Raw genomic sequence first — 26,934 nt, 5'->3', positions numbered from 1 at the left:
AAATGCGACAAAATTATATCGGAAAGACTTGTGTTGAGTCTTTATTGACTTCAGGCAAAACAGTTTTAATCCAAGCACATTCTTTAAAGTAGCTTCATTATTTTTAAGCTTTCCTTTACACTATGAGAAATAATATCTGCTGTTTCATAGATGGGGAGGTTTAAGTGGGCCAGTTTCTTTTCATTGCCCTTTTAATATATGCACTCTAGGTAGGGTATTAAAGTGGCAGTGTGGTAAGTGAAACAGTTTTCTGCTATCATCTTTTTCCTTCTAATTTAAGATCTCAGCTTACTTTGTTTTGAAAATCATCTTAAATATGTACCTAAAATATTTATAAATAAAATATATGTCTGGAAAAAATATAGAGATGTTTAAGTTTAAACAGTAACTTGGTAAGTGATCTAGTAAACAGTCTTGCCGGGAAACAACTTAAGTTCTTTTGACAGGATATTTCTAAATATGTAGATTAATTTAGACATTATCTTTTGTTTTTCAACCTGGGTGGTGTGTGAAATTGCTAAACCTGTCATTGTGGTTCGCTTTACAGTGATTGAAGTTTCTCCAGAACGTCTTTTTTTTTTCCTTACAGTTTCAGGGTGTTCTTATCCATGTGAACTGCTATTGTTTGAAACATGCTTGTTATCCTTTGATTAAGAATTAAGCAAAAAAAAAAAAAGCATAGCTTAGAATTTTTTATCACTTATTCTGTACTACTAAAGATACGTGGAATAATTTCAAGTTGTGTACTTCTGAATAAATTCATAACATGATTTATAACATTCATGTTTAATTTACCCTTAGAAATTAGTCAGTCAGCATGCAAAGTGGTATCTGTCTTAAGGGACCTCTCAGCGTTAAATGCAACGATATAGTATTGCAAGCTATTTGTAGATTTATCTCCTTTTTGTCCTGAAAGATATAGTTATTATTAGTTAACATGTTTACACACTTAGAACTTCTAAGAAATGAATATTTTTTAAGTAAAAAATTTTTTTTAATTGTTTAGTAAATTTATTTTCCAGTGTACTTGTGTCAAAATATGCTTTCAAAATGGTTCGTTTAGAGGCATAGTTTACTTAGTTTTTCTAATTCATTAGTTTATATTGTAATATTCACATGCTTCTGGAATTTAGAAGGTCTGCCTTCTATTTAGAAGAAGGTCTGCCTCTTCCTCTCCTTTTGTTTTGTTTGTTGTTGTTGTTTGTTTTTTTGTTTAAAGCCTCATTACTGATAGATGGACTGTGAGCCTCTGCCTAAATATTAGGGAAGTTCCTTGCTCAAGGCCTTACAGCTGGCTGGTAGTGCCCAAGCTAGGATTTGAGCCTAGGGCTTTCCAACTCCAAAATTTGTGTTCTTGCTGCTATACTCTACCATTTTTAGATGCATTGAGTTTTTCCTATATGATTTCGTTTAATTCTCACAACATCTCTCTGAGGTACATTTTATTGTCCCTCATTTATAAACAATTAAATCAGAGTTCAGAGATTACATAATTTACCCAGCATCACATACCTGCTTAAAGTCCTAGAATTAGTATTCTGTATCTTATGCTTTTCCCACTGAACTGCTTTCACTACCCCTTAGCGTGGGCGGGACCAGCATCCACAAATTAATATGAATTTTGTTAAATGTTTTTCTTTTAAATATCATCTGAGATTGCCATTTTCATGGCTCAGGGATTCTGAATTAGAATGGTGATGGAGGATGAAGGTGATAGAAGTTAAGAGGATAGAATGTGATCATGGGAGTTTTATACAACTAGAAGACTAGGAGAGGGTCCTGGAGAGCAGAGATTAGAGAAGCCTGGGTGGGAAAGGGGCCTGCACGTCACTTCAGGTGCTTTGCTTTTTTGGCAAAAGGTGGGAGTATTGTTTATTACTCACCTTCCCTAAAGCCCAGTGGCATACCCCTGCATGGTAATCCTTGAAATACTGGTTTTAGTTTCCTAAGGTCATTTCCCTACTCAGAAACCTTTAATGATGCCTAGTGCCTGTCCCTTCCAATTTAAATTCCCCCTCTTTGACAGTTGAGACCCTCTGCAATCTGGTCCTGTCACTTCTTTGAACCTTTCCAGAGCTCATCAGAAAGGTTCTCCCCACCAGGCAGGTCAGTGTCCACATCATAACTTCTCTCTGGGCCACCTTTACTTTTAAATTTGCACCCTTGATGGTTTTTACTTACCCTTTCTTCATACTCTTCAACCTGTGTTTCTTTATAAACCTATACATCATTTTCTCCTGTAGAAATCATGCAACTCTTGAAGCTGAATCACAGCTTAACAAGTTGTAGCATTCTCCAGTTCTCTCATTTCTGCTCTTTCCCCTGTAGCCATTTATAAATCTGTTCAGAGGAAGAACAACCTTTTAGGTTCTCTTCTCTGGTTCCCTTCTTCCCTCATTTTGTCTCTCCCCCTCACCCCCACCCCCATCCTAGTTTTTTCCTATCCATCAGTTTATCCTTCTTTCCTGTCTTTTGTTTTTCTATCCACCTGTCCTCCTTTTTTCCCTCCCTTCTGGCTGCCTATTCCTACTGTGTAAGCTTGGGCAAGTTACCTATTTGCTCATCTCTAAAAATGGGGTGTAATATAATAACTTCATAGGGTTTGTTTTGATGATTGAGTGAATTTTTAATGAAAAAGTGCTTAGAGCAGGACCTGGATAATAAGCACTCCATAAATGTTAGCTTTTGTTTGTTATTGTTGTACCGTTTTGTGTATTTTAATGTGTGAAACAAATGGTAGGGTGTCTATAAAAGGAGAAATAGTTTTTCTTTTTTACATAAAAGCAAGTTATTTTTTAAAATAGTTATTAAATAGAGGTTAATTCAAAACTTTTAAACATTTTGACAGTCATCTAAAATCATTAATCATCCTAACAGTCTCGATTAACATAACTGTTTCTACTCCTGACTTTACTTTTATTCGATACAAAGTTAAACAGAAACCAGGACAAGTTTTTCTACCTAGAGATAAATTAGTATTTCAGGTACATACTACAACATTCTTACTTGCTTGCTGCATGGACTAATTTTGTGATAAATTCTTTCTTTGTCTGAAAAATGTCTTTATGTTGCCTTCTCTTGGATGAGAATTTAGCTGGGTATGGAATTTTAGGTTGACAGTTTTTTCTCTTGGCACTTTGAAAATATTTCATTGTCTTCTGTGTCTTTTGGTATTGTTGAGAAGCTTTCCATTCAATTCGTTCCTATGTAAATAAAATACCTTACCCACTTGTTTTTTAAATAAGTATTCTCCAGTTTAAAGTGATGTATATAGAATATGATTCTTTTTATTTATTTATCCTGCTCAAAGTTTGTGGCTCCTGAATGTGAAGATATATGTCTTTCCCGTATCTTGGAAACTTCTCAGCCTTTCTCTCTTTAAATGTTGCCTTTCGTTATCTCTCTTCCTCTGGAACTCCTCTCAGACATGTTAGATCTTATTCTATTTTGCATTTCTTTAGTCTTTCTTCACATTTTACATATCATTAAGCCTTCGTTAGAATTTTTGCATAATTTCGTTTCTCTTTTCTACTTCACAAATTCTCTCTTTAGTTGTGTTAATCTGATGCTTAATTCTCCAGTGACTCTATCTTCCTTTTCTTTTTAAAAATTTTATTTGGTTCCCTTACAAACGTCTGTCTTGCTTTTTTTTTTATAACGTCTTATTGTATTTTCAGTATCTTCTTTTAAGGCCGCTGGCTTTAATCTTTAATCTGGTTTTATAGCCTGTATCTGATAATTTTTCATCTAAAGCTCTCAAGAGATAATCCTAATGATTGTTGTGTTCCCTGCTTTTACTTATAGTGGGTTGTTTGCTTATAGAGTTGGTAAATTTCTATTTTGAGCTTGCTGGCAGGGGGAATTCCGCATTGCCTGGGTTGAAGGAATGTTCCCCCCCCCCCCGCCCCCCAAATTTTGTTCCCTCCATCTGCCTTGGGTTCCAGGAGTCTCACTGGCTTGTGAACATTTTATTTGAATTTCTGGTCTTGAAGGTCTTGGGCCATGCTGGTAGTATAAATTCAAATTCTGTGTCTGTGCTGGAGCATACCTAGGATTACAAATTATCGTTTTGTAGACACCCTCCACCAGCCACAGTGGTAAGCCCAGGCCAAGACACACAAGTTTCTTATCTTGCTGTACCAGAATTTTTTTTACAGGCCATCTTATCACTGATTGGGTAGACTATCAGTCTCTCTGGCTTTATTCTAGGTAAAAGTGTGTGTGGATGGGTTGGCGTAGGGAGTGTGTATGTCTCAATTCCATTCTCATCTCTTGGTTGCTTTTTCTGTCCAACTGATGTCAATGTCCATTTCTAAATTTCTCTTGTGGTACAAAGATTTTTACGTTGTTTTTCAGCCATGTTGCTGGAAATAGAAAATAGTCATCATATTCTTTTAAATGTGTGTAGTATTGTGTGTATTGAGTATTTGATTGCCATTCTCCCTATACTTTTATTGTTAATTGGGCATTTATCTAATGTTATCCTGTGAATAACTGCTTTGTTCAGTCATTTATTCATCTTTCCCAGATTAAATAGGCAGTTGAGGTCAGTATTGTGTTTATGTGCCTGAGTGCAAAGATGAAAAATAATGGTTTTTCTGTTGTGTTTTGTTTTAAATATGGGTCTTTAAAATCAAGGAACTCAAAATTCATTAAGGAGAGACACTTAAATATATCAGTGTGAAAATATAGCAATAGAATTCTGACAGAAGAGCAGTGGAAGCATAAGAGAAGGAGACTAATGACCTCTCTGTGGGAGGCATTGGGGAGCTCTTATAACTCTGGATGTTCATCAGAACCCCTTTCTTTTTAATTTCTTTTGTAATAACTTGAACATGTTATAAGCAAATACCAAAGGTGATCTTGTTTAGTGCTATAGCAGAAATGATTTGAAGAGGCAACCACATTCTTTATTAAACTTTTGTCAAAATAGCTCAGTATCAATCATGTCAAAGACAAAATCTTTTTTTGTTGTTGTCGTTACTCATCAGACTTTTGATGGCTGTAATTATTAAAACAAAGTACTGGGGAATTTGGGACTAATCTCTAATTTTCTTAGATAAAAAAATAAAGAAGGCAGTGCGGGTTTAGCTTAGTGTCAGAAATGCTGCAAGTGCTATGATATACAGACATTTAAATCTTTGGACCTTCCATGAGTGTCATAGAAAATGTCTTTAACATTTATTTTAAAATAAATTTTAAAGGAGAGCCAAGCACTATAACAACTTTTAAATATTGAGTTGCAATTATGTTGTTTTAACTTTACCCTGTTACTTTTTTTTTCTCATGAAATTTGTAAGTTTACAGTAAGAAGGTTCAGTTTCTTTTGTTGAAATTGTCACTTATGTTTTTTTTCTTATAATTGTCTATTTGAATTTTTTAATGTGGTTATATACAAAGGCATGAAAGTCACTTCTGATTTTCACTATTGTAAATAGTGCTTGATTTAAATAACCTTTATCTATGTAGTTTTTTCTTTTTCTGCCGAGTTTTTTTTTTTAAGTTTCAAGTGTCCCAGCTTTGGCAGTTTACTATTTATTTATTTATTTGGTTGCTCTGGGTCTTTAGTTGTGGCAGGCGGGCTCCTTAGTTGTGGCATGCGAACTCTTAGTTGCAGCATGCATGAGGGATCTAGTTCCCTGACCAGGGATTGAACCCGTGCCCCTGCATTGGGAGCTGTGGAGTCTTACCCACTGGACCACTAGGGAAGTCCCCTCCAGAGTTATAGTAAGATGAATTTCTGGTACTGAGATTTTAAGCCATGTGTAAGCATATCAATTCTGTACTATCTGAATGTTTCCAAAGAAATTGCAGTAATTAATTACATTTCACTACCTTTTTCCTTATAGTTGCTTAGCTCTTCTAGAGCATGTTTTGTAAAACTATTAAATGTCTTTAGCATAATATTCTTTTTTTCTTTTTTTTTTTTTTTTTTGCGGTACGCTGCTGTGGCCTCTCCCGTTGCGGAGCACAGGCTCCGGACGTGCAGGCTCAGCGGCCATGGCTCACGTGCCCAGCCGCTCCGCGGTGTGTGGGATCCTCCCGGACCGGGGCACGAACCCGTGTCCCTTGCATCGGCAGGCGGACTCACAACCACTGAGCCATCAGGGAATCCCTAGCATGATATTCTTAATGATGATAGCATAAATTATTTTAGAAAAGAACTGGTACTATGAAATGAGATTACATTAGTGAGAAGTTGTCACTTTAACTTTACCCTCTTGTTTACTGTTTTAAAAAAGCATTGGTTTCTTTGTGGGGATACCATTGAGAAAGTGAGGAGTTAGGAGACTGAATGATTGTGCCTGCAGTTTAAATAATCTAGTTTATGACCTCAAGCAGGGGAGGTAAATCTACACATTTCAGATTTCCTATTTGGGGATTATATTGAAGTACTATGCCTGTTTTGGTATTTAAACCCTTTTAAAGGACAGATTAAATGTCCTTAGAAGTTTCAGAAGAGAATAGGAAATAATAAATTTCATTAAGAAAAGAGCTGCTGTGATGTTCGTGTTTATTATGAATGATTGTGCTGTTTATACATAGCGCTAGGAAAAGTAAATAATATTAAGGCATATATTTGACTTATCTAATTTGAACTTTTTTGTGTGCAAAGCACAGAAACGTCTTGGGGCACATATTATAAAAATATAAACCCATGCCTGTCTCTTAGGACTTGCAGTATTTTTATGGTATCGTATGAGGCTTTGCTGTACTTAAACAGTATTAAATACTGACATGTAGTACATTTGTAAGTAATTATGAATAAGATTTTTGTTGAGGTATGCTTTGCTATACTTTTTTTTCATGTAATGGGTTTTAATATGACAATTTTCATAGGATATTTAAATGACATTTTGATTAAAAGCAGGCAGAGAAAACTGTTCTTTACTGTTAATAGTTTACAAATGTATTAATGTTTTTTCCTGGTGTATTATCTCTTTTTCAGTAGATATTAACCATAAAATTTATATATCTGATATATAAGTTTTAGACTAAGGATACATTTTTTTTAACGATTTGATTAATTTTTCTTAACACTAGGGGGCACTGTTGATTTATGAATTCATATCTAAATTAATCAGGCATAGCATGTGGAATGAAATGAAATTATTTGAAGATATTTCATTGCAAATTGAGTGTTGCCTTCAGAGAGAATTTGGATTATCAAGTTCATTTTGTATAGTACTATAAATATAAATGATTCTTAGTAAGATTCTTAATAAGAATAAATGACGTTTATAAAATAAATACTGTAGATTGAAGGAAATTAGAGTATTTCTATGCTCTATTCATTTTCATATTGGTTTTCTAAATTTTTTTTTAAAAATCATTATTTCTAATGTATTTCTCATTTTAAAAATTCTAGCACGATGTTTTGCTCTTAGCAGGTACTCAGGGTATATCTGAAGAAATGAAGATAAATTGAAGATGTGACTGAAGGCTGCTATCATTAGTAATACTTTTTAAGCATTTGAAAACCAGCAACATGTTTTGCTACATCTAGGAAACATATTTTAGGCATTCTCATTCATTATTTCTGCAGTCAGGATTTTGCTGATGCCCACCAACATGTGTTTTGTGAGAGGTATACTTCTAAGGTTTTTGTCTTCTTTAATTAGAAGACTCCCTTGAATTTAAGCCTTGTGTGGATTCATTAGATAGTAGACAAAGTGTGTGTCATTATAATAGCACTCTTACCATGTGTCAGCACTGTTTTAGGTGCTTTGAATATATTAATTTCTCCTCACCACAACTCTATGAAGTGGGTACTTATTGCTGTCTCTGTTCTATAGGTAAGGAAATTGAACACAGAAAAGGCAAACAGTTTCCTGGGTTCAAACTTAAGCAGTTTTTTTCTAGAGTTTGTGCTTCTAAATCACTGTCCTATATTGCTTCTCCAGAGAGAGGAAACTTAGCATTTCAAGAGAATTATTATTGATATTTCAAACTAAGTTTTTAAAGTGGGTACAATTTTGTAATGCACAGCATAAGGAATATAGTCAGTAGTATTGTTAATAACTCTGTATGGTGACAGATGGTAACTAGATTATTGTGGTAGTCATTTTGTAATGTGTAAAAATATCAAATCCCTATGTTATACACCTCAAACTAATATAATAATGTAAGTCAATTACACTTCAATAAAAAAGTAGATATAGTTTTAAATACCTAATTTATAGACAATTAACCATTTCTCTTATGAAAGATATCATTGAAATTTAAAGTTGGAAAGGGACCTTACTCTGTTTATTTGTGTCATTTTACAGAGAGGAAGAAATTCCCTCCTAGATAGGTGAAGTTACCAACACAGTGATATACAGCAAGTTTTTTGTGGAAAGGGATTAGACTCTCAAGTAAACATTCTGACTTCCAGTAAAGTGGAAAAACTATGGTGGTGTGGAAAGAATATTTGACTAGAATTTTAGATGACTTGAATTTTATTCTTGACCCGTCATTTACCAGCCTGTGTCCTCAGAGGCTATGTTTGTGTTATATGAGTATCATGATATCTTCCTTAGTCTTATTGGTAGTTGTGAAGATCAGTGAGATAATGGAGTAAAGATACTCAGTAAACTTTAAAGCCCTATACAAATAAATATATCATGTACTGTGGTATTTTTATAACATGCTCCATAATAATTTATTTTTAATTATTCATGATATCTTTGTAAACTACATTATCAACACTGCTAAACTTATTCAGTATGGTTGAGTTAGGGATGTCATTCAGATCTGTAAAATTTATTTCATTAGACCATATATTACTTTGCCACATGTTTTTTACACTTTTCACTTTCTTAAGACTAAAAAGATTTTGAATTTTTCTCACAATAAATGAAAAATTATACCTTTGCTTTGCTGATAAAGAATATAACAGCAACATGTGTTGACCACTGGCCATTTGGTGTTTCTGATCATTTGAAAATAGCATAATAGGATTGTCCTCAAACCAGATTTAGTGATTTAACTGAAGTGAAAAATAAAGTTTAGTAAATTTGAAGTATTTTATTTCTTGGCATGGTGACAGGCATGGGTTTCTTTTCTTAAACTTCCAATAAGACACACAGTTAAAGTTTTCTACTTATTTTTTACAGGAATAATAATGTATTTGTGGCCTTGGACGTGAAGCAATCAGTCTTCTGTTGCTGTTAACTAGCGTCAGGGACTGATGTTGTGGGAAGCATGGACCTAATGAACGGGCAGGCAAGCAGTGTTAATATTGCTGCTACTGCTTCTGAGGTAAGACATTTAAAAAGTTTAGTTGTAAAATTTCTTACCTGGCATTCTGATTTTTTAAGCATTATGATTGGTCACAGATGTAAATCAGAGCTTGAGAAAAAGCGTTACGGATTTTTCAGTTTTCAAAAAACTATTTTCATTGTACCATCCATGTGTTCATTGTACGTTTTAGGAGTTCATCCCTACCTACTTCATATACTTGACAAATCATGATTACTTAAACCCTTTCTTGGGTTTAGTTTTAAAGAATGCATAGAATTTCTTTTCAAAGTGTTTTTACATTTTATGAACCTTGAGGGCAACAGTACAAATAGGGCAAAGAATGACATAATATTGACACTGTCAGATCCCTTGATTCCAAGCCTGTTGAAGGAGATCAAAGACCTATTAGGCTGGAATGTTGAAAGCTACTCCGGTGATGTAGCTCAGAGTGTTAAAGATGGAGATAAAGACTGAACTAGGTGCTCACCTACCCCCCCCCCTTTTTTTTTTGCTTTGTCTGTAAATCTAGGGTACTTGGCCTGCTTTCCTTAATAACTTTTGTATTTAGCTTCTATATTTCTCCTTAATTTTACTCTTACCATAGAGGATGAGAATAAATGTTTATGACACTTTAACGCCTTGACCTCAGAGTTCCTTGATAACTTCATTTTGCCCAAGCCAATTACTTAGGCCTTGCTGTCATTGAAAATATTCTATTCTAAGTCAGTAGTTTCAATTATTTTTCTTATTAGATGATTTCTGTATTTTTTAACATCTTTATTGCAGTATGATTTCTGTATTTTTAACTCTAGCTCTGGCTTCCCTTATGAATTTTATTAAGCATTTCTGATGGATGGACTTTTTACTTACAGTATGAACAAAATCAGGTTACTTTGTTTCTATTCTGCTGCACTACCTGTAAAGAAAATAGGCCACCCTCTTTCTCTGACTTTTGTTAGTAGCAGCACCGTTTCCTTAGCATCAGAGTTCAGATCTGTAGATTTGGCATTAACCTGCTTCCCCTTGCCCACCACAGCCATTTTCACATCACAGCAGGGAGAGTCCGCTAACAAAACAGAAGTTAGAATCCTCTGTAATGTAATCATCTAGTGACATCTCATCCTGCCCACACTCAAGTGGAGAGGATTACACAGCGGGGTGACCACCAAGAGATAGAGATGCCTGGCAGCCGGCTTAGAGCCTGTCCACCACACCTTATCTCTGAGATCTAGTCCTTTACTCCTTATTTCTACTAGTACCATCTTAGTTTGGTCATTTATTATTTCTTGTCTAGAATGTTATAGTGGCCTTTTATTTTGATCTTGCACTTCTATTCCCTGCTATTTTTGGTACATTTGACTGTAATTCAATTTTAATATTCTTAAAATAGCTGTTATACTTTATTTTATTCCCAAACTGTCCATGGTTCCTCATTACCTACTAACTAAATATTAACTAAATACACATTCAGCCCTGCATTTAAGACTTCCATCAAAATGAGCCTAAATTTTCTTTCTAATGGATTTAACTGCTACTAATTCTTTATGTGAAATTTACATTCTAATGAAAGAATACTACATCTTGATGTTTGTATAAACCCTTAGCCTTTTCTATTTCAAAAAATTAGGGAAGTTTTCTCCTGATTCCCTGAACAGATAGGAGCTTTCTGATTTTTGAAACTATCACTTAAAAAAAAACATTTTTAATAATTTTTCCATAAATTTATACATAGCTTTTCTTCCTCCTTGAGACAGGGATTATATATGTTTGTAAATATGTCTGTAATATATGTATATTTACATGGTATTTTTATGACCATATTTCTTGACTATGTTAAATGTATGTGTGTATATGTATAGTATATTTATGACTATGTATCCTGAAACATGTGAGCTAGTATTACAGGAAACAGTACACAATTGTTTGTTAAATAAAATAGATCATTTCACTCATATAAAAAATTGTGTTGGCCTGTCTGAAAGTGGATGAATTACATCAGACCTCAGAGTAATATAATTTAGTACATGAGAAGTAGGGGGGGGGGTCGGAATCTGCCTTTTAAATTGTCCTCCTGCTGTGGCAAGAAGATAAAATTAAAAATATATGTTTTTCTACCTTCTCTTAAAATAAAGATGTGTTAACATATCAAAATGCAAACTTCACAAATGTGAAAACCTCACAAGTACTTAAGGTATTTGATGGGTGATTGACTCCTCCTGTCTCTGCCTTCTAGACTTAACCTTTGTTTAAGCTTCTGGTCAGTAGAGTGGTGGCAAACTTTTTTCAGACATTTAGAAGTGTCAGTAGTTTTTTAGTCTTGTTGTGAATAAAGAATTACTACTATGCACATTATGTCTCAGTACTGCTTAGCATCTTGTCGTTACCAGCTTATTTATTGGTAGTGGGAAAGCAGATAGAAGCACATCACTCATAATTTTTAAAGCCTCTACTAATGGCTTGTAAGAAGGAAAAGAGGAAAATGATTACTGACTTTGATAAGCAATAAGATTGCCATTATGATTTGCTCACTTGTCTTGAATGAGTTAGAAACTTGGAGAAAATTACCAAATTATGTTTAAAATGAATGTATTTACTTGACAATATATTTATTATTTGGTAGTTATTGGATTAGTATATACTGCTTAACTGATGTCTATTTGAATGCTTAACATGAATAAATTTCTATATTTGTCTTGGAATATAAAGTAACTTTGTCAACATACTGTAAGCTAGTCTTAGTTACAGAGGTTAAGCACATGAAATAAGATACTATATATGAAATCCATTTATGAGACTTTGGACTTCTGCTCAGACACGTAAAGAGCTTGGAATTCATTACTCCTGTCCTCACAGCTTGATAAAAGCTGAACAAACTGAAAACCAATAACTGGTCTTAGCTCTATCAGAGAACTGATGTCACAGAGCAAATTGACAGTGATGCCCTGAAAACTGGAGAAAGAGGCAAATACAGAGAATCACTGTTTACCAAGAGCAGAATTCCCTGGAGCCAGGAAAGGGTAGGCAAGCTTACTGTAATTGACAAACTGCTGGAGGCAGTGTGTGGACTAGCTTGAGAGTTAAGAACCCCTGGGGGCTCGGTTTTAGGTCTCCCTCCCCACTTTTGTGAGTTTTACCTCCAGGAGCCCCACCAAGTTCTCACAGTGAGGTTCAGAGAAAAATCCCTCCTGTTTCCAGCAGAGGGAGGGGAAAGTAACCATTTTGAAATATACTAGGGGGAAGTAATCATCCTAAAATATGCCCAGCACATTGTATTCCCCACCTGACCTCAGGGGAGACTGCTTTACCAGAGCCTAACCTACTTGCGAAAGAGAAATACCCAACTCTGGGCCCTCTAGCCTTCCTGTCTTACTTTCTAAGGAGAGTCCGGGGTACTGAGAAGCACCTAAGGTCACAGCCCAAGGGCACAGGCTCACTAAAGTACCTGATTGTAGGGCAATGGAACGCTTCTCCTCTTCCACACCTTACCACCACATCAACAGGGCTCCTGTATAATAGTAAAGGATCACAGCTGAAAGAACTGCAAGGCACAGACTCTTATCTAAGGAGGAGTTTCTAGAAAAACCCAGAGACCAAAACAGGGGCACTAGAGGAAAGTGAAGGCACCTCTAACCACAACAAATAGTAAGCAGCATAACTCCTGTACAAATAAACGTAAACCCTTACACTAAAGGCCTATTTGCCTCAGTTTCTGTTACCCACTAAATCATGTCTGGCTTTCAGCGAATTTTAAGGCATGCTTAAAAGTAACAAAAAAACATAGGCTGACGAGGCAGAGCAAGCAGCACAGCCAGACTCAGATATGGCAAAGATTTTGGAATTAACGGACTGGGAATTAAAATAACCATGATTAGTAATGCTAATAGCTCTCATGGAAAAAACTGACCAACATGCAAGAATAGATGGATAGTAGAAGCAGGGATATTGAAATTCTAAGAGTCAAAAGGAGATGCTAGAAATCGAAAACGTCGTTCCAGAAATGGCGAGTGACTTTGATTGGCTCACCAGTAGACTGGTGACCAGTAGACAGCTAAGGAAAGAATCAGTGAACCTGAAGACATGTTAATAGTATCGTCCCAAGCTGAAGTGCAAAGAAAAAATAGAATGAGGAAAATGGAACTCAGTATTCAGGAACTGCGGGGCAATGACAAAAGGTGTAGCATGTACGTAATAGGGCTGCCAGAAGGAGGAGAAAGAGAAAGGAGCAGAAGAAATATTTGAAGTAATAATGGTTGAGAATTTTCCAAAATTAATGACAGATCCCTTCCTTTGTAATGATTTTGATATTTAGTTGCTACTGCAAGGGAAGTAAAAATGAAGCATAATGACAGGTGCTCAAAATTGATGTATAATAACTGATAGGTTGACATACATAATATTATACCTCTGTAAACGAAACTTTGGTTCGTTTTTTCTGCCACTGACTGTAGCCTGATATCCTACCACCGTTTCACAGAGAGTGATCTAAATGTTCTTGCAGGGATGATACTCTGGTTTCAGCCAAAACTGATTGCAAAATAACACTTTTATTTTGTAGTACAGATGAAGTGGAAATTTAACATAAATAAGATTTTCAGGGCCAAAAGCCGCCTTTTGTTCTGCATATAGCAACAGCAAATTCAAAATTAAAGCAGAAAATGCTTAAATCTGTACTATAATAAGAAGAAGAGTATCAATTGTACTATCACAGACAGACATTCACTTAACAAACTAGACTGGGTTATTTAGTTAATGGAGTTCTGAATGTTTTCTTGTGGTTTATGTTAGGAAAATAATTTGTCTTTTTCTTAATAAAAATTAGTTTTAAAAATTATAGATGGGTGTATCCTTCTCCCCTAACTTCTTTTACCCCATTTGAAAATCATTGAACTTGTTATTGATAATATCTTTTATTTCTTTTGGAAATGATAGGATGTCAGGGTGAGGAAACAGACAGGAAAACTTACTCGAGAACCTAAAAACCTAAAGTTGAGGTTAGATTTCAAGTTGCCCGACCCTTTTCCTAGTGCTCTTTCAAGGAAGCAGTGTGTTCTGCCCAACTTTTCTACAGCATTTGTTAACTCACTTTTAGCTTCCTCAGTTTTAAGGCCGGTCTAGTTTCCATGACACTTAACTGAAAGACAGTTTTTAAATGGCTGCATTTTTTTTTCCAATTTAACAGAAAAGTAGCAGTTCTGAGTCATTGAGTGACAAAGGTTCTGAATTGAAGAAAAGCTTTGATGCTGTGGTATTTGATGTCCTTAAGGTTACACCAGAAGAATATGCGGTAAGCCTCCCACCTCTTGTTCTCCAGTTTTTGCACATAATTTACATATTGGTGCTATTCAGTTAGAATTTGTAGGCCCAACAGAGGAGATTTTTTTAAAAAAACTGGATGTGGGAATCAATGGGGAGAGTAGCACAACAATGGAGCAAGCAGAGGAATGAACAGGAGAAGGTAAGAAAATCCATTGATATTTTTAGAGCAGCTTCGTAAGTTACACTATCAACTTGGTAAGTAATAATAAGTATTTACCTTCATGGTAATTGCTTTTGTCCCTACCAGTACCACCTCCCCAAGCTAACTGTACTTTATTGACATATGTAAGAAGAATTTTTACTTTTTCCTAAATTAAAAAATTAAAGTTGAAGGCATTATTGCAGTATCATGAAGAATACCTAGAAAAACTTTTAATTCTTAACTGATGTAAGTGTTCATTTATTTGTGCTTTTTCCTTTAACTTGTTAGCAGAATATATTGATTTCCTGATATTGCATCACTCTTGCATTCCAGGAGTAAACTGTGTTTGGCCATAGCATATTATTCCTTGGTATATTGCTAGATTTTGTTTTACATCTATAGCCACAGTTGAGATAGGTCCCTGTGAAGTCCTTCAATATGAGTTGCCACTAGTGTAGAGTCAGTTACTTCTTATAAATTGGGAAGAATACCTTTTCATTAATGTCATATTTTATATTACTGTTTGAGTAGATATGATTTAATAGTCACAACAACAACACTGCTCTATGAACCAGTAGATCCAAGGTTTTTTTTTTTATTTGGATTTAATGTATGACCATGTTCAAATGTTTAAAATTAGTTTTGTTTATTTTGTAGCTTTACCTTATTTATCTCACAAAACAATATGAATAGGCATGAGATAATTAGAAATAATTATATTTAATGATATAAGGGCTAAATTTTCATTTTCTTAAGCCCTTATAAAACTGGGATTTCTTTCTGGTAAAGATTTGAGTACTCAATATGTTTTAGTACAGAATATAATTTTAATTGCAAATATATGTCACATTATGGAATGCCAAGAAATTGTAATTTTTTTACTTTTTATATCAGGGTCAGATAACGCTAATGGATGTTCCAGTATTTAAAGCCATTCAGCCAGATGTGAGTAGTTTTAAGAATTTTCCTTTAAAATATACAAGATGGTGAATTATAGTATCCCCAATTAAGAAGTTTCAGAAGTGACAAATTACACTGTATGTTAATTTTTAAATGTTTAAAGCTTTTGATGTAACTTCTCTGTATATTACTCAGCCTCAAAAACTCATGTGGCATTCATAGCTATACACTGTTGAGTCATAGATAGTACTGTTTGAATCATTTTGGTTGATTTGGCTTCATCATTTTACTGAAGTATCTATTTTACTGATGAGAAAACAGAATGACATTTGTCCCCGATACACAGCTAAGTGTTGGAACTGGCTTTCAGACTCTAAAAACTGATGCTTTTCCCACTCTTATCAGGTAAGAATATTAATATGATTCTGTATCTCAAAACTAAGGCATTGATCATACCGACATATTCAGTACCATAAGGTATTTTTTTAGTTCTTCTGGGAACAAAATATAGTGTATTTGTTGCAGTATTTTCAAGTCAACTATAACATAGATGTTACAGAAAACATCTGTATCTTCAGTAGTATAGACAGTATTAGTCCTGTGTTTTTCAGGTAAGTTACTTAATGTCTGAGTATCTCAAGTCTGTCACTTAACAAAATGAAAGGATGGGCCTGAATGATCTCTGAGTCTTTGTCATTTCCACAACTCTGTGTTTTTCTAACTTTCCTTGCTTACCATGGAGGACACCCTCAATAGAACCATTAGTTTAGCAACAGAGGAAGAGAAACCATCTAGTCTATAAATAAGGCACAAACAGAAAATGGCTTTTGTATTTAAATGATAGTAACTGAAATATTCATTTCCTCACATCCCCGAACAAAACAAAGCAAACTAAATTCTTTATAAAAATTACATTTTTTTGCCCTGAAGTTCAGCCATCTTCTCCTTAGACATATTTTTTTCCTTTTTTTTTTTGCGGTACGCGGGCCTCTCACTGTTGTGGCCTCTCCCATTGCGGAGCACAGGCTCCGGACACGCAGGCTCAGCGGCCATGGCTCACGGGCCCAGCCACTCCACGGCATGTGGGATCTTCCCGGACCGGGGCACGAACGCGTGTCCCCTGCATCGGCAGGCGGACTCTCAACCACTGCGCCACTAGGGAAGCCCCTATTTTTTTCCTTTTGAATAAACTGCAATTACTATATTTCTGTTTCATACAACATTAGTACCATCCAGTAGAAATATAATGTGAACCATTTCTATAACTTTATATTTTCTAGTAGCCACATTACAAATTAAAAAGAAACAAGTAAAATTAATTTTAATAATTGTATTTAACCTACTGCATCCAAAATAATTATCATTTCAACTTGTAATCAGTATAAAAATTATTGAGATGTTGTACTCTCTTTTTTCTGTACTAAGACTTTGAAATTCAGTGTATATTGTATAATTACAGCACATCTTTATGTGGAGTTGCCACATTGCAAGTGCTTGTGCTTGATAGTCATTTGTGGAGAGGGGTTTGACATTGAAGATCTAGACAGTGACTATTACTTAAGGACATAAACTTCAAGTCAATGGGAAATTTTTATTTCCCTGGGACATCTAACAGTGCTTTGTAAACTTCATAGAAGTGAACCTTAAAAATTCCCTCGACCCCACTTCCTGATCTCATTTAACACCAACCCCACTGATTTTTTTTTTAACCTAAGTATCTTATTTATCCATTCTCTCTCTACTCTCAACACCCCAATCCAAGACACCATTGTAACTCAGCTGAATTACTGCAGTGCCCTCTTACCTGATCTGTCCACATCCACCCTGACCCTTCTAAACTTTCTCTACCCAATAACCAAGGTAATCTTTCAACATGTAAATCTGCTCATCGGATTCCTCTGCTTATAATGCTTCAGTGGCTTCCTGTCACTCTGAGGGTAAAGACAAACTATCCTAATACCATCTACAAATCTCTTCAGAGTTTTGCCTCTTCTTACCCACTCCAACCTTATCTTATACCTTTTCCACCTTTTTCTGGTCTAGCTACAGTGGCCTTTTAGCCCCTCTCACCACTGAGCCTGTGTACATCCTAGTTAACTGCTACTCATCCTTCAGTTCTCAGATCAAGTTTGACTTTCTCAGGTGAGCCTTTCTTCTCTTCCTACAGGCTCTCCCAGCACTTCCTAGTTCTTTACTGGACTTGTCAGTTGCAGTTTTACATGTATGTGTTGTGGTTCAACAAATATTTACTGAGTGTCTCTTCTGTGCCAGGCACTGGCTTACAGCACTGAAGAGACTAAAATTCCTGCCCTCATGCATCTTACATTTGAGTGAGGTGAACTAGCACTGTGTCATGAAAAACATGGAACAGCCAGAAAAGGACAGGGTGGCGTAAGGGCAGTGGGAGCTGTGATTTTAGATAGGATGGTCAGAAAGGCTTCACTGAAAAGGTGCCGTCTGAGAAAGACCTGAACGAGGTGAGAGAGCAAGCTGTACTGGTGTTTAGGGGAAGAGTGTTCCAGGCAGAGAAAACAGTACTGATACTTAACTACCGTAAGTTTCGTTCTTAGTTCTTTCGGGAACAAAATATAGTGTGTTTGTTGTAGTATATACAAGTCTGCAATGGCCCTGGATACTTTTCATTATTCTTTTATTTTATGACTTTATAATATGACTGTGTGTTGTATTTTAGAGACAAGAAAGAAATCAAGGAAGGCATTTTTTTTTTAAAGGAGACTAACATTTATTATGCATCTACCCATTGTAAGCCATTTATTATGCTCACATAAGGGAAAAGATTACTGGTGTGAGGTGTGAAGCCCAGGGCAAAAGCCAGTGAGCTGCAGTGAGTGAGCGCGAGGGTCTAGTAGAAAGTGAGAAACGTAGAGAGGGCTGGATGGCATGGTGCCTTGAAAACCATTCCTCTGAAAAAGATCGGAAGGTAGGGGAGAGTTTTGAGCAAACAAGTGACATTTTCTGACTTGGGTTTTAAGTAGCTCTTCCTGACTACTGACCAGGGTATGTGGGGAAGCAAGCCTGGGGGTGGGGAGGGGCTGGTACCAAGGACTGAATCGAGGAGACCAGGTGAGAGATGAAGGTGGCTTGCATCAGGGTGTGAGGGAAGAGGTGATGAGAAGTTGTCAGGCACTGTATGTGCAAGAGGAGTCAAGGATGATGACAAGGTTTTTGGCCTGACACCGGACACATGTAGTTGATAGTCTCTGAGATGGAAAATTATTAGTATTGTGTTCATAGCTCCTGGGGCTGCCATTTATATAGGATAGACTGCGCAGTGTAGCCTGTGGAGAAGGGCCAGAGGAGCGGGTTTTGAAGGAAGACCCTGAGTTCAGCTTTGGACATGTTTAGTTTTACCTGCCTGTTGGACAGCCACAGAGAATGTTAAGTTACGTAACATATACTAGCGTATATTTTCAGTTCAGACTGGAAGTGTAAGTTTGGGAGTTGTCAGTGTAGGGATATTTAAAGCATAGGTGAGATTACCAAGAGAGTGAATACAGATGCAGAAAAGAAGGGACCTGTTTAGTGTTGAGGAGGAGCTAACAAAAGAAACTGAGAAGCAGCAGCGGGTGATTTAGGAGGAAACCTAGGTTAGTGTGAAATTCGATGAACCAAGTGAAAGACATTTTTAAGAAGGAAGGCGTGATCAGGTACAAAGTGGTGTTAATCATGTGCTTATTTGTTCATTGCTTGCCACTTCTGCTAGGTTTTAAGCTACATGAGGACACTTAGGTCGGATAATTTTGCTTTCACTATTTTATCTGTCTGGCATGTCGTGGGAACTCAGTATTTAGAATGAGAAAATGAACAGTGTTTAGTAAATGTTTGTTCAATGAGAGAATGTCTTAAAAAATTGAAATAGGAACGCTTGGAAGAAATGCTGTAGCACCACAATATTCTGATGTATCCATCTCATATAATCATCAAGATTACATTAAATCTGGCAGCGTAAACAGGACCTTGTCATCTGGCAGAAAAATATTTTCTAATTTATCCTGAGATATTTAAGACATACAACAAGGCATATGTAATGAGATGAACCTCTCATCTCAACCTTCAGCCTAAGCAGTACTGTTGAAGCCACTCTGCGTCCTCCCATATTCACCTCTCTTCCCTCCTCCCACCAAAGGAACCACTATCCAGTATTGATCTGTATCATTCCTGTGCATTTAGATACAGATTTTCTGTAAGTATATGTATCCCTTAGCAATATGTGCTTTTGCAGGTTTCAGATTTTTTTATGTAAGTGGTATCCTGTTTTTTTTCTTCTTTAGCTTCTTATGTCTAACATCATTGACTAGCATCCATGTTTATACTCTAGGGCATTAATTACTGAGTTGTAGCACATTAACATCCTTAAATTTATTAAATACTGCCAAATTGTTTTCCATGTTGTTTGTACAGATATTGTTTATTATGTGAAACTCTTGCTGTTGATAACTTTAACAGAAGATTTTTTAAGCCACGATGGTGGCCAATCTAATGTATTAGTCTCATTTATTAGCATAAAATGGTGTCTACCTTATTATGTAGTTAGAATATTAACTTTACTAAAGAATGAATTATTTTTGTTAAATCCAAATTTAACCTCAGATATGAAAAGATAGTGTTATCACTGAACCCAGTAAATTTATCTTCATGTTTCTGCCCATTATACCAATGTTCATTCTACTTTATATATAATTTTATATAAAACTTAAAAAACTATATATATATAATGAGACTATTAAAAAGATCTTTAGTTAAGTTACACTAAAACTGTTTCAGTCAAAACTCATTATTATGTGTGAATATCCACATGTAACTTTATTTCAGGTGGTGATTTATTCACGTTTTCTGAAATAAAATGTGTTCTAAATTTGAGCTTTGAAGATTATAGATTCTGAATCCAACTATGTGGTTTATTGGTTTTTCTTGCAAATTGGTGATTGAACCACACAGGTCTCACTCAGTTTTCTACAATAGAGGCAATTTCTGAGTTATTTGAAACTTATTAAAATATATAACTCCTATTAATTCTGTTCCCTAAGTAGGTCCCTGTCATTCTTACCAGTTTGTGGCATTCTGTATTCCCAAGTCTTTCATATCAAGCAGAATTTGTTTAAACTTTTGTCCCTAAACTTATTCTTGACTTGTAGAAAGAAAGGGGTAGCTATAAGAAGCACAGTGATTTTCTCAGAATGAAGCTGCTTATCTGCCTGTCTGTTACACTGTCTACCTCAGAATTGCTCAGGGAAAAAAGAAAAATTCCAAGCCTTTTATTTCCCTCTAAAAACTATTGGCCTTATCTTTGAGATGTTAAAAATTATTTTTTATTATATAGGGACTGGTCTTAGTCGTCAGTAAAATACTGGACAACGAAATCACATCTTGAAGTAAGCAGATCTGAAGCAAACATAATGCTAAGTCTGGTTTTTCTCCAACCTTGTATCACACTTGAAATTACCTCAGAGTGAAGGAAAACAAAAGAACAGATTTCGACACTTTGTTTCTTAGTTTTTTGTTTTATGGTAGAGAAGAATAGAAAAACATGTTCACCAATGAAAAGAATTTAATGGTAAAGGAAAAGTCCAGTAATTTTAAAAACTACTTAGTAGGAATATAATTACATGTTTGCTCTGGTTTTAGTTTTTAAGGTCCCCTGTCTGAGTGATTTGTACCATTTATCCATTTTTAATACCAGTCAGAAACCTTCGAGTCATTCTTTTCCCTTCTCCCTGCATCCTCTTTCCTCTGTTCTCCAGTATCTCCGGTCGACTTTACTTCCTAAATAACTTTTCTCCCCTTCCCCTTCCCTATGAACTCTGAAGGTTGTTTATTAAAAGAGCACAGTGTTTTTTCAGGGCTGCTCTTCATTGGCTCTAGAAGTCTGAACATTCCTTAGTGCCTGTACATGGTTGCTGGGCCTGAGACAGGTCTCAGCTCAATCTGTTATCTGTATATACTGGTGGATCCCCCTTCATCTGAACACTTCGCCCTGATATTCCCATAGCTAGTGCTACAGAAATCCTAAGAATCTTCACTTGCCCATTGGCCCAAGCAGCATGGCCAAATTTGGAAGCTTCTATGGATAGTGTGATCCCTCTCACACAAAACCAGTCTTTTCATTCTTCTCCCCTCCTCCTAATAAGTAGCCATTTCTTAGTGATAGGGACTGGAAGGAAACACAATAATATGGTTGCTGGCACTGAAGTTATACTGATTACAAGGAAGGAGAAAAGCTAGTAGTTCCATCATCTGCACTCACCGTCTGTTAATATGTCCTTACAACTCTCACTTCCACAGAGTTGCTCACTGTCTTTTTGTTCTTGTTGTTCTTTAATTTAAACCAGTTTTGGGGGTAAATTTCCATGTACTTTGCTGCCTCTTTTTCTTTTTTAATCAGTGTCCAACATTCACAGCTCTCTGAATGGGTGCTCAGAAAATGCTTAATTACTTAATTTGACTTCCTTTAAAATTAATTTTAAAGCCCTTTGAATCCCAAAAGACAATTTTTAGTGGCAAAACGTAAAAGCAATGAGCCAGAAGAGATGCATTTTTGTTTCAGCTTTGCCATCTATAGATTGTGCCAGTAATACAACCTATTTCATATCTTCAGCCTTTCTTAAAAAAAAAAAATGTGTGAAATAAGGGATTTTGGACTACTTGACCTTTAAAGTACCTTCTAGGGACTTCCCGGTGGCACAGTGGTTAAAGAATCCACCTGCCAATGCAGGGGACACGGGTTCAAGCCCTGGCCTGGGCAGATCCCACATGCCACAGAGCAACTAAGCCCGTGCACTTCAACTACTGAGCCCGTGTGCTTCAACTGCACTCTAGAACCTGCATGCCACGACTGCTGAAGCCGCGAGCCACAGCTGCTGAAGCCCACGCGCCAGGAGCTGGTTCTCCACAACAAGAGAAGCCACCGCAATGAGAAGCCTGCGCACTGCAACAAGGAGTAGCCCCCGCTCACCGCAACTAGAGAAAGCCCGCGCGCAGCAACAAAGACCGAACACAGCCGAAAATAAATAAATAAATAAATTTTATTTAAATAAATAAATAAAATAAAATACCTTCTAGGTCTTTTGAGAAATTCCTGGAAGTAGAATAATTTTGGGGGGTGACTTCAGAGTAAGAGCTTCAGTTAAGTGTAGCTGTCAATCAGTAATAAATAGGACTTTGACCAAAACTGCAGAAGTCTTAAGGAGGTGATAATTGTTGGGGGTGGTCATAAGTCAAGTTCTTAGAGATTGGGGGTCTCACTAGAACGTAAATTCCACAAGGGCAGAAACTTGTCTGCTCTTTTCACTGATGTATCTATAGTGCTTGAATAATACTTGTTCAGTATTTGCGTTTGATGAGTGACCATTCCAAGGCTTTATCCTGTACAGCCTACAGGCATATCGTCTTCCATTGTTTATCATGTTTGGAGTTATTTTTGCAAAAGTCTGTTACCCAGTCCAAGAATGTAACTTTTATAAAGTAACACTCATTCTATGGAAGCAGAATTTTTTTCCCCTCTGCCCACAATTCAGAACCATTTTCTTCCCTAGTATGAATTCTTCAGTGTTCAGTAAGGGCAAAAGTTTACCATAAGGGAAACACTCATTAATTTCAAGTATGAATTTTCTGGTATTTAGTTGAAGCTCAGCTCTTGTTAAAGTTTTCCCACATTTCTTATATGCATAGGTTGCCCCAGTATGATTTCTCTTCTGATTGTGAAGGGTTTTTTTCTTTTAGAAAGCTCTTACACATTTACAGGGCTTCCCTCCATTGTGAGTTCTTTCATGTCGAGGAAGCAAAGACTGTATTCTGAAGATTTTTCCATGTTTATTACATTCATAGGATTTTGGGGGTTTTTTTCTATTATGAATTCTCTGATGCTCTATAAAGCTTGTATTTCTCCTGGAGGCATTGCCACGTTCATTACGCCGATGGGGTTTCTCTTCAGAATGAGTATTATGTTTTTCAACACAGGATGAGTTATGACACAAAGCTCTCTTGCAATCAGGCTTTCTCTCCAATAGCAATTCTCTGGTGATTTTGATCAGTCTTAAGTAAGGGGGGTGAACTGCGCTTGAAATCTGTCGTGTAGTCATTACGTTGAATAATGTTTACCTCTCTCATGAGGTTCCCAAGTGTTTATAAAGTGACAGGCTCTGACTGAAAGTCCTGTGATGTGTATTACATTCAAAGAAGAAAGTTCCACGCTTTATTATTTGTTCTGGTAGGTCAATATAATAAGTCATTTAGATTATATCAATAAACACATTAAATACAAAGGATAGATAAGGCCCTCCTGAATAACTGGGATGCACTAGAGATTGAGGAAGAATTCTGGTTAAATGAGGGAAAGTACATAATAGGTCATTCTGAATCTTATTAAAACATTTCTGAAAAACTTACAATTGAGATATTTCTGACAATATGTATAAAGAGCTTTCTCTATGCGAAATTTCTTCTGTACGCAAACAGCCTATAATCTTGGCAACATCCAAAATTCCAACATCAGGACTATCATAATTCTATCCGTGTTTTAATGAAAATTATCATTTTCATTAGAATTGAAATGTAAAAATCCATGAATATAGTGGGAGGTTTGAAGAAAGCAAAGAAGACATGTGACTCTTCTTGTGGACTAGAAAAAGCTAGCTGTTTTGTCAGTTCATATTATTGCTGTTCCTTACTGCGAACTTCCTTTATATACAGTAAGGGCAGGCTTAGATTAGAACTAGGGAAGATAACTGTTGACTAGGAGAATAGGTATATCACAGTATCAGTGGCAGAAGATAGCTTCTGCCTTTCTCTCTGATCTCCCTATAGAGGTGGCTTTAAGGTATTGGAAGGAGGGAGGTTGGGGGAGGAAAGAATGTGAGTACATTACATTACAGAAAAGTGAGGTGGTGTTTTTGCTTTAACATATTCCATTAGAATTATATAGTTTCAGGGCTTATTCTACCCATTAAGAATATAGGAATCGCGGTGAGCCCCTCATCTCAGGGTGAGCACCCATCTATGGCTGAGACTTCTTTCCAAAGAGCCATACAGGCTGAATGCTAATGGCTGTATTATGCCCCGGTAAAGCTTCCAGCTTTGGAGCCTAGGAATGCCTCAGCAGCAGTCATCTTCTCACTCTGAGGGCCCCCACACCCCACAGTCCTTTACAAATTCCATTGCTTTTTCTTTCCTTGCCTCAGTCTCTGTCTACATGCTGGTCTATATTGGCCTTTTCTCTTCTTCTATCTATAGGTATCCCTACAACATCACCCTTAGAGCAGTGCTTTTAAAAGTGTTGGAACCTACAAGATGAAATTTAGATCAAGAATTTGACTTTACAGAACAAAGCTACAAGACGTAAGAGAAGCTGTGGCTCCTGAGAAATTCAGTAGTTCTTTCATAGGGTAGGTGGTCATCAGTTGTGGTGTTTGCCTTCCCACGTGCTTCCAAAATAATCTGTTTAATGGCTCAAAATCAGTCCATGAATATACTTTCAAATACACTTTTAATGACTATTAAGAAATCGCCTTTGTATATGTGAGTTACTGTTAGAAGATTTCTCTTCACTGCCTGATTTAAAAATTGAAGGTTGAATCCATTTGAACAAATTTTAAGAGGCATCAAGGCAGTCTGTTTCATTTAGCCTTTGCTAAAACAGAGGCTTATTTACGCAGTGTACTCAACTTGAATCAGTCTTATTCATAAGTTAGATTCCCAAAAAAGGTCTTTTGAGTCACTAAGTTTACTTTAACTTTTTGGTGTTCGTGGGAAATGGATTAGTATAGAATAACTTGACCTGGCTGATAAGCTGTCAATACAAGATGATCTGGTAGGAGAATTTATTTCTTAGATTATATAGTGTCACTTGGAGAAAGAGTCTAGGTTCTGAGACAAAAAGAGAGACAAAGGGAAAAGCATCTTTTTTCTCACAGAGATATTTAGTGGCTATTGGGAGGTTGAGATGGGGCAGGGCAAAATTCCTTTAAGGCCAGTTAACCATAAATGCATGTCAAGGTTTAAGAAGAAAGTACTGGATGAGTTCCTGGAGTCCCAGTGCAATGCCTACTTCATAATCCATTAACTTGGTTTTTGTTTTCATTGTTTTTTAAACTTTTTATTTAGAGGTAATTACAGTTTCACAGGAAGTTGCAAAAAATAGTACAAGGATAATTTTAGATTCACAATATCAAACCCAGGAAATGGATGTTTGTACAAGACATGTCTGTATAGTTCTGTGACGTTTTACCTTTTTTTTTTTTTTTTTAATTTATTTTTGGCTGCGTCGGGTCTTCGTTGCTGCGTGTGGGCTTTCTCTAGTAGTGGCGAGCGGGGGCTACTCTTCGTTGCGGTGCACGGGCTTCTCATTGTAGTGGCTTCTCTTGTTGTGGAGCATGGTCTCTAGGCGCGTGGGATTCAGTAGTTGTGGCATGTGTGCTCAGTAGTTGTGGTGCACAGGCTTTAGAGCGCAGGCTCAGTAGTTGTGGCGCATGGGCTTAGCTGCTCTGCGGCATGTGGGATCTTCCCGGACCAGGGCTTGAACCCATGTTCCCTGCATTGGCAGGCGGATTCTTAACCACTGCGCCACCAGGGAAGACCACGTTTTATCACTTGTGTAGATTTGTCTTATTGCTACCCCCATCCAGATACAGAACTATTCCATCACCACAAAAGATTTCTCATTTGTGCTACCCCTTTACAGTCACACCCATCCTACTCCCACCCTCATTCCCCACCATCCTTAACTCCTGGCAGCCACTATGCTGTTCTCTATCTTTATAGCCCTAGTTTGTTGTTGTCTTAGATGGGCTAGTAATGTAACATTGTTTCAAAGGGGAAATGTTTTCTGAAGCAGAGACTACTATCTTAAGTTTTTAAGAACCTGCTTGTTCTTATTTTTTAATTATAAGTTTCTTTAGGATGGAGGGCTCCGATGGAATTTTAACCTATTTGCTCCCAAGTAATGTGACTGGAGGTTCATTTAACTCCTGCCTTCTTTCAGTCTGCTTCAAACAGAGTTTTATTAAAGGGGAAAAGCATTTTTTCATTAAGCTAATGGTGTTGAAATGTCCCAAAAATTGAATGGATTTTTCAAAACGTCTTAGCATTTCTTAGTTGAGGAATCAGAAAAGCATTAAAAAAAATTTTAATGTAAAAAATAGGGCCACAATTCACTAATACCTTTGTCTGTGTTTCTTATCATAATAAATTATAATGATAAAGATAGGATCAAATGAGTTGATATGTCTAAAGCACTTAGAACAGTGCCTGGCACATAGTGATCTCTATGTTAGTTTTAACTATTATTTTTATTGCTGCTGTTAAGACATATGTTCTCAGGAAGAAAGGACTTTTTA

General features: G+C 36.3%; 1 protein-coding gene across 4 annotated transcripts in view; it reads left to right on the top strand.

The window, feature by feature from the left end:
- Positions 1-26,934, top strand: part of RALGPS2 (Ral GEF with PH domain and SH3 binding motif 2) — a 322,932-nt gene that overhangs the window by 183,796 nt on the left and 112,202 nt on the right. For all 4 annotated transcript variants that reach the window (XM_019952266.3, XM_019952267.3, XM_019952269.3 and 1 more), the window contains 3 exons: positions 9,099-9,243; positions 14,405-14,509; positions 15,578-15,628. In XM_019952266.3, the coding sequence (XP_019807825.1) occupies positions 9,187-9,243; positions 14,405-14,509; positions 15,578-15,628 (213 nt within the window). In that variant the 5' untranslated portion in view covers positions 9,099-9,186. The remainder of the gene's footprint in view (positions 1-9,098; positions 9,244-14,404; positions 14,510-15,577; positions 15,629-26,934) is intronic.

The sequence above is a fragment of the Tursiops truncatus genome, chromosome 1 (genome assembly GCF_011762595.2).
Source record: "Tursiops truncatus isolate mTurTru1 chromosome 1, mTurTru1.mat.Y, whole genome shotgun sequence".
NCBI classification, from domain to species: domain Eukaryota; kingdom Metazoa; phylum Chordata; class Mammalia; order Artiodactyla; family Delphinidae; genus Tursiops; species Tursiops truncatus.
The sequence above is the reverse complement of the archived record's forward strand: the minus strand, read 5'-3'. Positions and strand labels throughout refer to the sequence as shown.